Source organism: Balaenoptera borealis, assembly GCF_965194805.1.
Source record: "Balaenoptera borealis genome assembly, chromosome: 2".
Taxonomy (NCBI): domain Eukaryota; kingdom Metazoa; phylum Chordata; class Mammalia; order Artiodactyla; family Balaenopteridae; genus Balaenoptera; species Balaenoptera borealis.
This window is the reverse complement of record NC_138867.1, coordinates 120,953,745-120,970,131: the sequence shown is the minus strand read 5'-3', so window position 1 is coordinate 120,970,131 and position 16,387 is coordinate 120,953,745. Positions and strand designations below refer to the sequence as shown.

The 16,387-nt window shown below is 44.7% G+C and overlaps 2 protein-coding genes across 5 annotated transcripts in view; one reads left to right on the top strand and one right to left on the bottom strand.

The window, feature by feature from the left end:
- The window catches only part of LOC309624566 (uncharacterized protein), a 404,937-nt gene that overhangs the window by 108,838 nt on the left and 279,712 nt on the right, over nucleotides 1–16,387 (bottom strand). The window lies entirely within an intron of this gene.
- Nucleotides 1–16,387, top strand: part of FGF1 (fibroblast growth factor 1) — a 103,234-nt gene that overhangs the window by 44,807 nt on the left and 42,040 nt on the right. Inside the window, exon 1 of one of the 4 annotated variants that reach the window (XM_082382803.1) lies at nucleotides 10,396–13,122. The exons of 2 other annotated variants lie outside the window; for them this stretch is intronic. In XM_082382803.1, the coding sequence (XP_082238929.1) occupies nucleotides 13,055–13,122 (68 nt within the window). In that variant the 5' untranslated portion in view covers nucleotides 10,396–13,054. Of the gene's footprint in view, nucleotides 1–10,395; nucleotides 13,123–16,387 lie in introns of those variants that run through there. One more of the 4 variants, XM_082382800.1, reaches the window with a different exon arrangement.

The following is a 16,387-nucleotide window of genomic DNA, read 5'->3' as shown; positions in this document are numbered from 1 at the left end:
TAGGTGGAAGACATTTAGCAAGTTTGGGGCTGAAAGGAAAGGCTGAGAGCACAGCATTCTGGCTCTCTTTTCAGAGGGCTTTACAAGTATTACTGTTTTCTCTTTATATTAGAAAAATACCTGTGATGTATTTTCACCGACTCCATCCCACTCTCCAGAGGTAATCATTTTTTCAGGTTTCTATCTATGCATCTACACATACACATATAATTTTAAAAATCAGTTATGGGATAATTCCACACATATTGTTCTAGAGCTTTCTCTTCCCCTCTTATCTAGGTTCATATATTGTATATCCAGCTCTCTCTCTCTTTTTTTTTTCCACCTGCCTGGGATTTGCTTGGCTGTATAATTTATCATTTCACTACTCATGCAACATGGTTTCCAAGCTCTTGCTACGGCAAACAGTGCGGCTGTGAACCGCATACACTGATCTCTGGGCCCTGGGGTGAGTCCCTCCATAAGACAAACTCTTAATATTGGACTCACTGGTCACAGAGTCCGCACACAGTGTGCGGCTTCCTCAAAGGACTTGTTCAATTTGTCTGCTTCTTCCTCAGGGCCTGGGTATAAAACAATGCAGGGAAGAAGGTTTATTTCCAAGGAAGCTTCTACAATTGAAAACAAGGCTTTAATGTATCCCAATTTGATGACTACACAGCTTTCTTTTTAATCAGGATGCTGTGAGTAGGGTGGTACTTATTCATAGGTAACGCGTTCATTAACCTGATAAAGATGGGACAAATACAAATAACTTTCAGAGAAAACAACACTCTACTCTTCTTGGTTTGAACATCCATCTTCTAGGACTAGAGTCAATATCTGAAGAAGATACTGATTCCCGAGGGCCCACTGAAATACGTTAAAGGAGCCACAATGTGGGAAATTTGATCACGGATTTCAGGGAGACCAAAGGTTGAAGGCTATTAAAAATTTTTTTAAACAAAATTAAACGCCTAGGATTTGGTATTTAATCTGTGAAATCATCAGTTTAATTATATTTGCAGAAGATCATTCTTTGGCACAGAGGAGAGAAAACCCTCTCTCAGTCCTACAGAGAACACAAAAACAGGCAGGACAAACAAGGTGAAGCATAACAGCCTCTTTCAAGGACCCTGATTTCCCGGCTGCGGTCGGCACACTTAGCTCAGAGCGCCCTCTTCTGGACCTGGGCTCCACTGCACCAGCCTGGGCCCAGCCCACCAAAGGCGGGACAAGTCTGATTTTCAGTCTGGAAAGCGGCTCCAATTCTAGCTTCAACACATCTTTGAGTTTCTTCTGCCTTAGCCACTGAAACCCCAAGATATTCTTTTTCAATATTTGTGCTACAGGTTACACAGGACTCTGCCTCCTCTTAAGAATGATTCCTTGGTGACTCTTTTTTAAAAAAAAAAATACCCTCCTTAGATCTGAGCTAAGCCACTGGGATTCCCCGTACGTTTGTTAACTGTCGGGAATAAATTCATAATTTTGGATAAGTGGGAACTAGGTCTAGAAACCCACGGAGAACGTCAAACAGTTGTATGTGTCATTACCCAATGCACTTGAGCAAAGTCTGTTTAAGACTGTGGGTTTTTGTCTCATTCCAGAAAAGTTGTCAGAACATTAGGTCAGCCTCATATTTCCTCTATTCTTTTTTTTTTTTTTTTTTTTTAAATATGACACATTTTCACAGAGCTATGCAATCTGAGTCTTGTGCAGTGGTTCTCAGCCCTTGCCATGCACTAGAAATACCTGAGTTTTTTTTTTTTTTTAATTTTTGCTTGTGGCTTTTTTTCAAGTTTATTTATTTATTTATTTATTTATTTATGGCTGTGTCGGGTCTTAGTGTCTGTGCGAGGGCTTTCTCTAGTTGTGGCAAGCGGGGGCCACTCTTCATCGCGGTGCGCGGGCCTCTCACTATCGCGGCCTCTCTTGATGCGGAGCACAGGCTCCAGACGCGCAGGCTCAGTAATTGTGGCTCACGGGCCCAGTTGCTCCGCGGCATGTGGGATCCTCCCAGACCAGGGCTTGAACCCGTGTCCCCTGCGTTGGCAGGCGGATTCTCAACCACTGCGCCACCAGGGAAGCCCTCCTCTATTCTTTTAACAAATATTGCCAAGCACCTACTATGTGCCAGGGGTGTTCACAATGGGGGACAAGAGGAGGATAGTGTCACTTTAATCCCTCATGTGTTTTTACTGCAATACAGCTGAAAATCTATGAGCGTCATAATGGGTTACTGGAGCCTCAATAAAGTTCTTTCCAATTACCTGTTAATCTATCATGTGCTGCAACTATTAAATTTAACTAGGTTAATCCTCTCAACTCAGAAATGGCTTCTAACTTCTTTAAAGGGGCTATTCAATCCTCCAAAGAACACGCTCATAATCTGTTATGACAGGAAGGAGGGGCCAGGATGAAAGGAAACAGCTCTTCTGAAAAACTGCCTGTTTTCCTTGGAGCCAGGGTGGCCAGAGCTGAGGCCGGGCCCCGTTTGGATGTGGGAGCCCACAGTTACCTGGCACTTTCTTCATGAACCCTGCTGGGTCAGCACCAGCCTCTAACCAGCGACTTGCCCCCTGCCCCACTCATCCTCTGGGCAGAAGAGAACCCCTTTTTCTCTTTCTCCTTCAAGGAAGACCTGGGGCCCATTTGCCAGACTGAGCGGCATCAGGTCCCGGAAAGGACCAGCCCCAAAGAGGGGAATGCTCCCTTGTAACCTGACCACAATGTTTACGGAGTCAAAGACAGCAATAACAGCACTGGGGAGTGAGCCAGCAAGGTCATCCAGGAGAGATAAGGAAATGACGCAAGGCCGAGGGCTTAAGGCACCAAATCCCAACACAACTTCCAATGAGATTCCACTAGTTATTTATGCTCTGACTTTTACTAAACTTCAGATGAACCTCGGAGAGGCAGACATCCTTTTGTCCTCACTTCTCTTAGATTTGTAACCACAATACGATACTTCTTTAGGAAAGTCATGGATCCTTCTAGTCTGCTATCCAAATGATAAGTGAACTTGGCTTTTTAAAAAAGCTAACCTTCTCTCTAAAATCGCTCCAGATTTCCAAGGGGTGATTCTGAACGACTGTATTTTGTGGGCTCGCTCCATCCAAAGTTCTGAACTTTCAGGTGCCCTTTCCCAAGTTACACTGTTTAATTAGACCCAGTTCATTCACATCAACTCACCAAATATTTATTGAGCCGAGCACTGTGTTAGAAAAAGACCTGAACGCTGCCCTCAGGAAATTCACAGACCAAGGGATGGGACAGATGAATAAACAAATCATTTCAGTCCAGCATGGTAGGTGCAATGATAGAATTATGTACAAGGCAGCACTTTCAAGCCTCTCATGGAGTTATGGTCTGGGGGGAGAGCCAGACATTAATCGGAAAATTGCACAAATAAAAGTAGAGTTTAAACTTTGACCAGCACCATCGAGGAGAGACAGGCGGCACCATCAGAGCTTTAATGGGACATGTGGTCAGGGAAGGTTGAGTAGGACACCCTTGAAGAAGTCACAGTTGAGATGTGAAAGATGGTTCAGGGTAAATTCGCTGTAGAGTGGAGGGAACGGTGGTCCTGCGTGGGAAAGCATGTGCAAAGGACCCGTGGCAGGAGATCACACAGCGTATCCAAGGGACCAAACCAAAGCTGGTGTGGCTAGAACACAGGGCTGGAGGGGGATGGTGGGGTGGCTGGGCCAGAGAGGTCTGCAGGGCTGCATCCCAAGCATCCCCTGGTCAGCCATGGCCTTCATTTCTGTGTGCTTATCTCCTCATCTGTGTAAAGGGGATCAGAGCAGCATATACCTCGAAGGAATGAGGGAATCCCTTTTAGCACTTAGAGGAGTGCCTGTGAGTATCAGCTGCTGTTATAATGTTGTAATTATCATCGTCATCATCTCACCAGGATAAGCCTGTGGATGAGGACCCTGCTGGCCCAGGTCAGGTATTTCTTTTTAACACTTCACACTAGCTACATGAGCACAGTTCCACAGAGGTCTCAGAGGCCACAGAAATCAGCAAAGACTCCAATAAGGGTAACCGCTGGCTTTCTGGAGACATCCTGAATGAATGACCAGCTGGACTGCTGACCACAGGGCTCAAAAACCACCACCAAGAGTTTATCCCCAACTACCCAGAAAAAAACCGAGACAGAGGAAGGAGGACAGTGCCTCCCGAGAGAAGGCTGTCTATAAATAGAAAATTACACTGAAAGAAGACAAATCGCACTTGACGTGAACCCATTTTTGACTCTGTCTGGAAATGCAGGGCAGAAGGAAGTGGAGGGGACAGGGAGTGAGCAGGTGTGCCCAGGCCGAGGCTGCCTGCCCGCGGACCGGCATGTACTGTGACCAGGGTGATGACGAGGGACTGTGCTGGCTGCCAAGGCACCCACACCTAGGGACAGAGACCCCGGCACCCCCAGCCTGCTTCTGCGCTCTGACACGTGCCCGGGCTGCAGATGTTGATCCCCGGGCTGAGATGGGGAGAAGGGATGTAGGGCACAATGGGCAACATGGAAGGAGCTTCAGAGGAGTAGGGAGAGCAGGGCTGGGCCCCTGGGCACCTCTATTTCCTAAAATGGGTTGTTGTAGTGTGGAATGGGATAACCTATCTGGTAAGTGCTCAGTAAACATCCGCTAACAAATCAATTAGCACTCTCTTCAGAGCAACCTGGAGCCTCCAGTACCCACGGCTTTTCATCCCAGTTCTGTAACCCCTTGGCAGCATGGCACTAGGGAATTTCCGAACATCTCAGTGCTTTGTATGTCTCATTAGAAAAGAACTGCAGGGACTTCTCTGGTGGCGCAGTGGTTAAGAATCCACCTCCCAATGCAGGGGACACGGGTTTGAGCCCTGGTCCGGGAAGATCCCACGTGCCTCAGAGCAACTAAGCCCGTGCGCCACAACTCCTAAGCCTGTGCTCTAGAGCCCGTGAGCCACAACTCCCGAGCCCATGTGCTGCAACTACTGAAGCCCATGTGCCTAGAGCCCGTGCTCCACAACAAGAGAAGCCACCGCAATGAGAAGCCCGCGCACCACAACGAAGAGTAGCCCCCGCTCGCCGCAACTAGAGAAAGCCCCGCGCGCTGCAGCGAAGACCCAACACAGCCAAAAATAAATAAATAAATAAATTTATATTTAAAAAAAAGAATTGCAACCTGACCATTTAAGTGGCTCTGCTTCAGAAACATTTACAATAATAAGAGGCAACATTAGCATGTTTTCACTACGTGTCAAACACTGTTAAGAACTTTCCAGGGAGGTTACAGCACCAACACTAACACCTGAAGTCAGAATGTCTGGGTTCGAGTAACAGACCAATGCTTTCCTGGCTCTGTGGCCTTGAGCAGTGACTTAACCTCCCTGGGCTTTAGTTTCTTCATCTGTAAAACGGGAGTGTTCATGATACCTATGTCATGGGGTTCAGGAAGGACTAGACGAGGTAGCGCAGAGAGCCTGGAACTGAGCACTTAAACCTTCACGCTTATCATCATTATGAACTCCCTTGGTCTAAGCTACCCATTATCCCTTATGACAGCCCAGGAAAGTGAGGCTGAAAAAGGGCTGTGTGTCCACACGACGGAGCATCATTCAGAGCTAAAAGGAAACAAGCCATCCAGCCATGAAAAGACATGGAGGAACCTTAATGCATATTACTGAGAAAGAAGCCAATGTGAAAAAAGGCTACATCCTGTATGATTCCAACTACACGACATTCTGGAAAAGGCAAAACTACGGAGGCAGTAAAAAGATCAGTGGTTGCCCAGGTTTCAGGGGGAGGAAGGTAGGGATGCACAGGTGGAGCACAGAGAATTTTTAGGAGCGTGAAATTATCCTGATACTACGATGGTGGATACACGTCATTATACATTTGTCCCAACTCACAGAGTGCGCACTACCGAGAGCGACTTCTAACGCAGACTATGGGTTTGGGGCGACTCTAATATGTCAGGGTAGGTCAATCAATCGTAACAGATGTAGCTGTCCGGTGGGGATGCTGACAGTGGAGGAGGCTTGCTTGTGTGCTGGAGGGGACACACGGGACATCTCTGCACCTTCCTCTTAATTTTGCTGTGAACCTAAAACTGCTCTAAAAAAAAAAAAGTCTATTAATTAAAAGAAAAAAAGGTTAAGTGACACAGCTCTCGGGAGGCCGGGGGTCTCGCCCGCTCTCCTCGGCTGTGGTGGTAGATTCGCGCTCCTCTGGGCTGAAGCAGGGCACAGGAAAGAAGCAGGCTGAGGCTCAGGAGGAAGGACAGCGGGCACCTCTGTGTTATCTCTATGTGTTCCTTGGTCTACAGGGGGGATCCCCGACGCTCGCCTCTCTGGGCCAGTGGCCCTGCCCGAAAGGTTCACGGGATGGAGGCATGGATGCGGCTGCGTTACCACCTCCCCTTGTTAACACACACTCAGCTCCTGGGGGGATAATTTGGGTGTTTGCATGCTGGAATGAGTGTGTGTGTGAGCGATATATCGATACTTACAGTTTGAAATGTCTCCCCTCCGACTCAGGCCCTCACCTGCAACAACACAAGAACTCCCCATTCTCCACTGTAACACATTTCTAGAACCTGCACCTTGTAGCCGATTATAGGTGTTGATCATATCCTTCCATGAAAATAACAGAGTGACGGAGGGCTATATATTTAATTTCTCTGTCCATAATGAGATATTAAAGCAATACCCAGCTACTATCAACCACCATTAGAGTTTCAAATAATGAGGTTACGAGCCAAACTATAAAATATATGTATTGACTATAAAGGGGATTGAACAATCACAGTCTAAAGCATCCTTCTTGCCACCACTGTCATCATTTATTAGCCATGTAAGAAGTGTCAAGTTCTGAGCAGGTTATGTGCCTTACGTCATTTGATCTTCTCCTTTTAGGTGTGTAGTATTACTACTGTCATTTTGCAGATGGAGCAGCTCAAGCTCATAGAGGTTAGGTGACTTCCCAAGGGCACACAGCCACTAAGTAAGTAGTGGACTCCACAGACTGTATTTAACTGCCATACTCACATTTCCGGGCCTCTTGAACCTTTTGCACATTTCATCTTGATAAATCCCCATGGATCCCCTCTCCCTCCTACTTTAAATGTCAAGCCCTAGCACATAGCCTGGCACAGGGGAGCTGTTGATCAATGTTATTCTCCATCCCTCCCCAGGCACACCCTTCCTCCACCATCTATCTGCCCCTGCCCTCCCCCACCCCCATCTCCTCTAAGAGGAACGAGGTGTCTACTTGGTGCTTCCCAAACTAGAGGACGCCTAAGAATCACTTGGGGAGGTTCATTATAATGTGGATCCAGTAGGTCTGATGTGGGACCCAGGAATTTGCATTTTATAACAAAAGGCCCATGTAATTCTGATTTGGGTGCCCTCTGGATCACAGTGAGAAATTTTTTAAGAAAATCAATTTTTCTTATTTGAAACACTAATTAAAAATGCATGTGGTTAAAAAAATTTAGAAAGCTTAAAAGAGTAGATGGTTATAAGTACATCTCTCCATGTGCAAGGGTGTTCATGGCAGGAATTTGGATAACGGTGGAAAACTAAAAGTAACGTAAATGGCCACCCCTGGAGAATATATGCAAATACAGTAAAGGCTACCTGTAAGATCAGAACTTATTTCTAAAATTTACTTATATGATATTTGTTGTTAAACATTACAGATAAAAGGTATCAAAATGGATAGATCTCAGATATAATGTTGCGTGACTAAACGCAAATCGTAGAACTATACAAAGTGCACCGTTGACGGGCATTAGACTCTCTCTCTCTCTGACACACGCACACACACACACACACACACAATCCATAATAGTGGCTGCCTCAGAGGAGGGAGGACAAAAATATTCAGAAAAAGGGAAACGAGGAACTTCAACGTTCTCTCTAATGGTTTCTTTCTTTTTCCAGTGGGTATCAAAAATTATCTTTTATTTTTGAACTAGTAACTACAGTCTCCTGCAATTATTTCCTTCATATACAAAAAAAAAAACTAAAGTAAATTTCAGAAAATGTTAACATTTGTTAAATCTGGGTAGAGCACACACAGGTGTTTTTTAAATTATTTTTGTTTGTTTGTTTTTCTTAAATAAAAAAGAAAGCTACCTTGCCTCCCTAGTCACCCAGTTTCCTTCCCTGAAGGCAGCTGGATGTTTATTTTGTACCCGTCTAGGTCAGTCTATGTGTTAACAAGCATACGAGTCTACTGTGATTCTCTCCTACCCCCTCCAGGACCCAGTCCCATCAATTAAATTCTCTTTTAATCTTTAATCGTTTTTTTAATCTTTTAATCTCCAATCTATTCAATCCCTTTCCCTGAATGTTTCTTCTTGACAAACATTCCCAGGTTTCTCATTTGAGAAAAGCTTCTCTCCATTCCTGCTCCTTCAAGGCACAATTCTCTTGGCGTGACCACAGTCCTTCCTGGGTGGGTGGTGTGGACTCACTGCTTCCAACCACTCACCATTGACTCAAGCCTCTCCTCCCCTCACTTGGTTCCTCCATCCATCCGTCTGTGAGGAAAGAACTCATGGCCACTTCTTGGTCTCTATGTCTCTTGATTTTTCTGCAGAATCTGATGCTTTGGGTCACCCCATTCTTGACCTCACCTCCTGCCCTGACTTGCGCCATCATTCTCCACCCGTCTCTTTCTTTCCCCACTTCCTCATCTCGGCTCCCCTTCTATCCCACCCATACTAGGGCTGTCCCCACGGTCCACCAATGCTTTCGTCTTCTCTTCTCTCCACTCATGACCTCACCACACCCCACACTCTGACCCTCAAAAAGCATTTTAGTGAGGATGCTTACTTCCTTTTGGGTTCGCTTTCCATGACCTCAGAACCACATTTCCAACTGTCTGAGGGATACACCCACCTCACTGTCCTGCAGATAGAGCAAATTCAACCTCCCAAATTCAAAGCACTTACTCCTCAGAAATTATGTATTTCTGCTAGGTGGGTGCTTCTCAAATTTAATATGCATACAAGTCAGCTGGGGCATCTTGTTAAACTGCAGATTCTGATTCTCTAAGGCTGGGGTAAAGCCTGACAATCTGCATTTCTAACAAGTACCTGGGTGGTACTGATCCAAGGATCCCATTTGGAGTAGCAAGATGCTACAGAGATTTCCATTCTCTAGGTCAGGGGTTCTTAACTCTGTCTAAAAATCAGAACCACCTGGGAACTGTACTAGGTATAACACAGTTAAAACTATGCGTACAGTAAAAAAACTCAAATTAACTCCTCTTTTGCCTGGCCCCAACCCAGACAAATGAATCAGAATTTCTGGGTGTCTGGCATAGGCATCTGCATTTGTAAATGACTATTGAGCACGTGCTTGGGACTGTGCTAAGGACTAAAGAGACAGTGGTAAATAAGACAAAGTCTTATGGAGCTTACAAGTTAGTAGAAGTGATGGTGATAAAAGAGAAAAATAAATACTGGAGAACATTTCGGATAAGTGCTATAAAGGAAAAAATGGAGTTCTGAGGTAGAGAAAAACTGAGAAGGGGCTACTTTAGTTAGGATGGTCAGGGGTGATCTGCAGAGGTGACATCCAAGCTGAGATACGAGCCATGAGAAGGCGGACAAGCAAAGGTCTAAGGCAAGAGGAGAACTTCAGGCTGAGGGAACAGTGTTTCAGATAGAGGGATCAGTAACTGCAAAGATGTTATGGCAGGTCCATGCTTGGTGAGCTCAAGGAAGACAAGAAAAGCCAGTCCTGTGAATGGAGCAGGACAAGCAAGGGAGGAGAGGAGAGGGTGAGGCTGGGAAGAGGCTGGGGCCTCATCATGAGCCTGGAGGACACGGTCTTCCCATGGATAGAGCAACGGGAAGCTGATGCTAGGAGGTTTTCAGCAAGCAAGGGGATATGATCTGACTTAAGCAAGCTGCTATATGAGGGCAAGAAATGAAACAAGGAAGCAGGTAAGAAATGATGGTGGATTGGAACATAGTGGAGAAGACAGAAGAGGCTGGACTGAGGATATATTTTGGAGATAGAGCTTGCTGATGAACTGAATGGGGCTAGGTGAAGGACAGAGAAACAATGACTGCTCCTTTTTAGGGACACTTAGGAAGATTTTTAAATACCTGAGAAAAAAAAGCTGGGGGATTGGGTGGGGAGAACTAACAGCTCTGTCTAGACCATCTTAAGTTTAAGATAATTATTGGACATCCAAGTAGAGATGTTGAGCAGGAAGTGGATTATAAGATCTGGCTATAAATTACCTTTCCAGCCTTACCCCTTCCCCATGAACTCATTATATATGAGCCATCTTTAATTCAAAGTGTACTGTTTCCAAGACACAGACATAGAAAACAAACCTATGGTTATCAAAGGGGGAAAGGCGGGGGGTGGGGGAGGGAGGGATAAATTAGGAGTTTGGGATTAACAGATACACACTACTATACAGAAAACACACAAACAGCAAGGTCCTACTGTACAGCACAGGGAACTATATACAATATCCTGTAATAACCTATAATGGAAAAGAATCTGAAAAAGAATATATATATATATCTCCTTCCTAATATCTCTGTCATTCGTGTGATTTATGCCTCCCGGGAACTCTCATTAAAACGTGATAGCTCATTTGTAGCATTCGTCACTTTCTCCCCCCAATTGGTGTGTATTTACCTCCCATGCTGGGCGTAAGTTCCTGGAGGGCGGGGCTTGCATCCTACTCTTTTACCCTATCTGCTGTGACATCCAGAAATGTGCCCAGCACATAAAAGACTATTCATTAACCGTGTTGAATAAATGAATGATTAGGACACATCCTGGGATGACAGCCTGTGGTTCATCTAGTCATCGGAGATCAAAGGTGGGAGGTTTTCTTAACCCTGAAGGAACTGATGTTTGCTGACTCCCCAGATCATTGGTATAGAACTACCTAGGTACAATGCTAAGAGTCTCGGCACATGTACATCATTGTTTATGTCTCAATAGTAATGCATGTAACCTGCTTAGGCCAAGAGTGTACTCCTTAAAAATATCTGAATCTAATTTATGAACTCGCTAAAGAAGCCTATTATTAGAAAAGCTGGTGGTACGGTCTTTCCTAAGAAAAATATTGCATTTGTAATCATCACCACTGCTGCTCCATGCCCAGCTGTGATAAGACTGGACTTTGGTCCACTCTGCTTTCTGTGAGTACAGGTTCATCATGCTGGGGCACTGGAAACGGGTGTTGAGCCCTGACCATTATATGACCTTAGGCCCAATCTGTCCATGAGGTGTCACTAAAGTCAGATTGATTTATTCCAGTGCCTTTTGCTTCACCGTGTGCCAGGTCATGGATTCTGAAGTGGGGAAGAGACCATAACAGGTCAGACACTGGATCTTGGCACACAAGCTGACAGACACTGAGAAAGTGAGAGAAAGACGAGCTAGAAATGGAGAGGAGTGACCACGGAGGGAGGCTGGGCAGTGGCCTCAGCTCAGAAGGGTGTGAGAGGTAAAGGAGGACTCCTGAAGGAGCAAGGGTATGGAGGTTGAGTGAGAAGAAAAGAGAATAAAAACATAAAGGATGGGGAAGTAACGGAGCTGCTGGAGGAAGATGGTAAAAGAACAACATTCTCAACGCCAGCAGCCATCACCTACTGAGTGTTGGTTACAAGCCAGGCACTGTGATAAGGGTTTTATACAGACTGTCTGACTTACTTTTCTCATGACCTTGTAGTAGGTACTACCATTTAACCCATTTTACAGATGAGGGATGTAAAAATCAGAGAGGTTAAGAAATTCACTTGGGGTCACAGAGCTAGCAACTAGAAGAGCTAGGATTCAGGCCCAGCTCTGTTGGGCGTCAAAGCCTCAATTCATAACCACTGCTCTCTATCACCTTCTGATATTGATTCAGGGGTATTTCCTCTTGCCATGCCTGGTGTAGGCTAAGAAATGCAATGTCTTCCAACATCCCAAAGAGTGAGGTGCTGGGTGATGAGCTAATTTGGAGGTGTACTTCAAAAGCCCTGCCATGACTGAGCTGTCTGTCAGGTCCGTGAGCCCTCGGAGCAGAGATCTCTCATCCATCATCAGGGAATACTCACTCTATTGTGTCAGGCCCCACCTCAATGTTTTTTTATTGTCTGCTCTTCACCATGAGTAACGCCACTTTCCATTTTAAGCTGGGAGCTTCAGGAGATGACCGTGTTATAAGCCAGGGTTGAAAGCTAAGCGCTGCCTGGGGGATTACTCACCCACTAGGATGCAGCCAACATCTCACCCTCCCACTCAGGATGCTGCTGGAATATCCTCTTCCTTGCCAAACCCTAAAGGAAATCTGGTTTCTCCTGGAATCAGGCTAGGAATGGTGCCAGGTTATCAGAAAGTTGGCAAGTTAACTGGTTCTCCAAGAGGAACTACTGTGGTTGTTCTGGTCCCCTCCTGGGTGGTTGCTTGTTTATTCATTTGGCATTTGTGGAGGGCCTACTATGTGCCAGGCACTGTGTTCCATGATAGAGCTACTGCAGTGATCTACATGGCTTTAGTTCTTGTCTTCAGGGAGCTAAGTCTAGGGAAGAATAAGCAGGTGATTCCAATAAAATGTCATAACCAGGAGAATGTAATAAATAATATGCCATGGGAAGCTCAGAGAGTTTGGGGAACTAACAGCTGAAGAATTTATGTCAACATAGGACAAGCAAGAGCTGGCTAAGTTCCTTAACTGTAAGCAACCAGAAATGACTTTGACTGATAATAAACAGAAAGAGAATTTGGAGAAGCTGGGGTTGCCCACAGAATCACTGGGAAGGTGTGGTAGGCCTGAATCACACTGCAAGAAAGGTCCAGCCAGACCAAGACCTGTGTGTGTGTCTGGGGGGGTATCCCTCAAATACAGGACGGGGCTTTAGATGCTGGGCAGTCAAAAAGGATGACAAATGTCCAGGACAACAGGTAGAAGTGGGGAAGATGGGGAGCAGTGGCTGTCTCAGAATGACCTAAGATACTGAGTCAGAAAAACCAAAAGGAACAGCTTAAAGAAGCACTGACTTAACTGAGGTGAGCAGGCACTGGGGCCACAGCCAAGCTCTCAGGCACTTCCTTAATGAGTGAAGTTTGCTGCTCAACCAAAGACTTCGAGGCTCTGTGGGGAAAAAAGCCTATTGCCAGCAGGTAAGTAGGAACTATGTTTTCAGCTTTCCTCTTTTTTTTTTTTTTTTTTCTTTTTTGGTGTTCCTGGGGCCATTCTGGAAGGTCACAGTTCTGAGTACATGCTTGAGATTACAGAGCCCAGCTAAATCAGAAAAATATTCTCTGCAAAATAGTTAGAAAAGATGGTTTGGACCAGCCAATGGGATAATGATAATAACCGGCCTTTACTGCTTGTGCTATCATGCGCTTACATGCATTATTTCATCTAATCCTCATTATAAGCCTATTAGTTTGCAAGCCAACAGACGGAGGCACAAAGATTATAAATGGCTTGGCTGAGGTCCCATTGTTAGCAAATTGTGGAGCTGGGATGCAAATGTAGATTTACTTTACTAAACTGAGGGTCTGTTGACAGAAGACACAAAGAAGTGAGCATCAGATGAAGAAAAGTGGTCATAGAAGAAAACATTTTTCGTTTCTATGCTAAGAGACTGGAAGCCTCATTCCTTAGCTATTACCTCTGTCATGGGTACCATTTTGAATCTTAAGGTCAGTTATTGCTCCCTACTGAGAAATTTTCAAATTTTATACTTTAGTGAGGTACTTTTACCAGTAACTCAGGGTGTTAACCTCTAGATTGCAGCAAGAGGTATATATAGTATCTTTAATGAATTTTTAAAATAAAAATGTCTCTATACAAATAATACATGCTACTTGTAAAAAAATTGGGGAACTATGGAAAAGAAAACAAAAATCACCTGTAACCTTGCCACCTAATAATGGCTATGGTCACACTTTGGGGTCTCTGTGTGTGTATGTATATATGTATGTATGTATGTATGTATGTATGTGTGTGTGTGTGTGTGTGTGTGTGTGTGTGTGTGTGTGTGTGTAATCTGTAGCCTCTCTCTCCAATGCATATATATAGGTATTGTGTTTTAAAATCATAGTTCTTAATATCTTAAATAATTGTTATTGCCTTGATTTCACCTTTTTCCTCAAGGGAAAATTGTATTGGAGTATTCAAACTGGCAAATCTACTAAACGAGTATCAGTAGACAGAGTAGAACATGATATGGAATGCAAGGTCCTTTGTTCAAATGAGTGGGCAGAAGACATGGGGGCCTCCCGGGGTACGCTGGATCTAGTGTGTGTGCCTGGTCCTTTCAGAAGGATTTGGTTTTTCATTATTTATTAATATTTCTAAGCATTACCTGAAAAACATTTAACGTCATGATTAACCTAATCAGGTAATCATTTATTCATTAGGAGAGATTTATTGCACAATCTACCATACGGATGACACTGAACAACGCTATGTGGATAGAAAAGTAGAAGAGTAGCTTTTAGAACTGAAGAACTGAGCACCAAATGGAATCCTGGTTCTGATCCCACTTCCCCTCCTCTGGCCTAGGGGACCCCATCCCTTCCCACATCCTGGTCACAGGCAGTTCAAACCTCCACAGTCCAGCACACACAGCGATGTGGCCTTCTCAGGCAGGAATGCGGTTTGGCCTTCACAGCCCCCGCTGAGCATCTCCTTCCGGAGCCCACGTGGCTCAAGCCAGCAGAAAGCCAGGTCTATTCGGTCGCTGCTATTGTCGACTCCTGGCACACCCAGTGCCACCCGTCTCCTGTCCTTTTCCCAATTCATCAAGACAAAGTCCTACCAGTTGAGGAGCCCTGCACGCTCCCTCTGCGCAGCTCAGGCATCTGTTTTGTGTTAGGAGTCGTTGGCCGGTCAAGTGCTTGCACGATGCAGCTGGATTTGCTGATGTAAACAAAGCTGCCTGCATGTGAGTTTTCTGACCCTGAAAAGGCCCCACAGAACTATCCCCTCAGGCCTCCATCAGACTTTGCCACCAGTCCAAGGGGACAAAGAAAATGGACTGGAGTTTAGTTAATAAGTAACAGCCAAGAGGGAAGCAAAGCACCTGGTTCCTTCCCTATTCTTCCTGGACCACCATTCCTCATCCTGAACTGAGGCAATGTCACTGCCAAGGACATCCACGTGGTGGCCCAGCAGGCCAAGGGTCAGCTGGCTCCCCTGACAACAGTGGATGCTCTACCTCACCCCTCCTAGTACAGAGCTCTTTTCTACTCTTGCTTTTTTGCTTTGTTTTCCCATGCTTCATTAGATTTTATTTTTAGTTACAAAAGTAAACAGTTAAACAATACTTTAGTATCCATTTTAAAAGTTAATCATCTCCAGGCCCGCCTCTATTCTACCTTTCAGCTCCAATATCTCATTTGCAAACAAAACAAAAAACTAAACACTAATTCAAATTAAAACACCTCCTGACTCTGGGAGCCACTTAATTTCTCAAAATCTCAGATTCTTCCTCTGTGAAAACAAGAATAACAATGTTTATGCTACTTCAGCTCCTATACGAAATCATGAGATGATATCTATGAAATACTTAATAAGACAGTACAAATACATTAGATTTAGTTATATATTTTGATCTTTAAAATTTCATAATGTGGATTATTTTGATCATATTTACTCTTATAATGACCTCCTGTGGCAAGTGATACTGGTTTTATATTTTCAGTAGTGATACTAAGTTTCCATTTGACATGAATTCCAGATTGAACACTGATTCAACTTCAAAAATACTAATTATAACAAAAATACATTGTAGCTGTGTATATCTAGATTATTCTGGACCATACATTCTGTATATATAGAAAATAAACCCCCTCAAAAAAAGAAATGACAAAGAGAGCACAAGAAGACATGAAACCCCAATCAAACCCCAAATCAACCAGCTAGCCAATCAGGCGGCACAATCTCAGAGCAAACACAGACGGGCGTGGCACAGTGTTGGACGAAGCAATGCAAGATGATTTTCAATGGCTTTTTACCACCATCAAGATCAAAACAGCAAAACAGCCAGTTATTCCTCATTGGCCCCCAGCCCTTTTTTGTGCTCCCCACAGCTTTCTTTTCTTATCCTGGCACCCCTCCCTCCCCCTGCAAAGCCTTGAGGCATTCAACAGTCTCCACTAGAACCATCCAGGTGTGTCTCCCGCAAGAGTTCCATGCTCCAAAATGATCATTCCCATCCCCCAAATCAAACTCTCTTTAAAATAGGTACGTTTCCAAAGCATTAGCCACAAATTTTAGTTATTCCGTTTAATAAATGCCAACAAATATGCACCAAGCATCTATTAGGTACAAGCCAAGAGTGTGTGTCTATGGGGGAAGGGAGTGCGTAAGATCCAGTCCCCGCCCTCGAGGAGGTGAAAATTCACTAGGGAGGCCAACCGGAGGATGCAAATA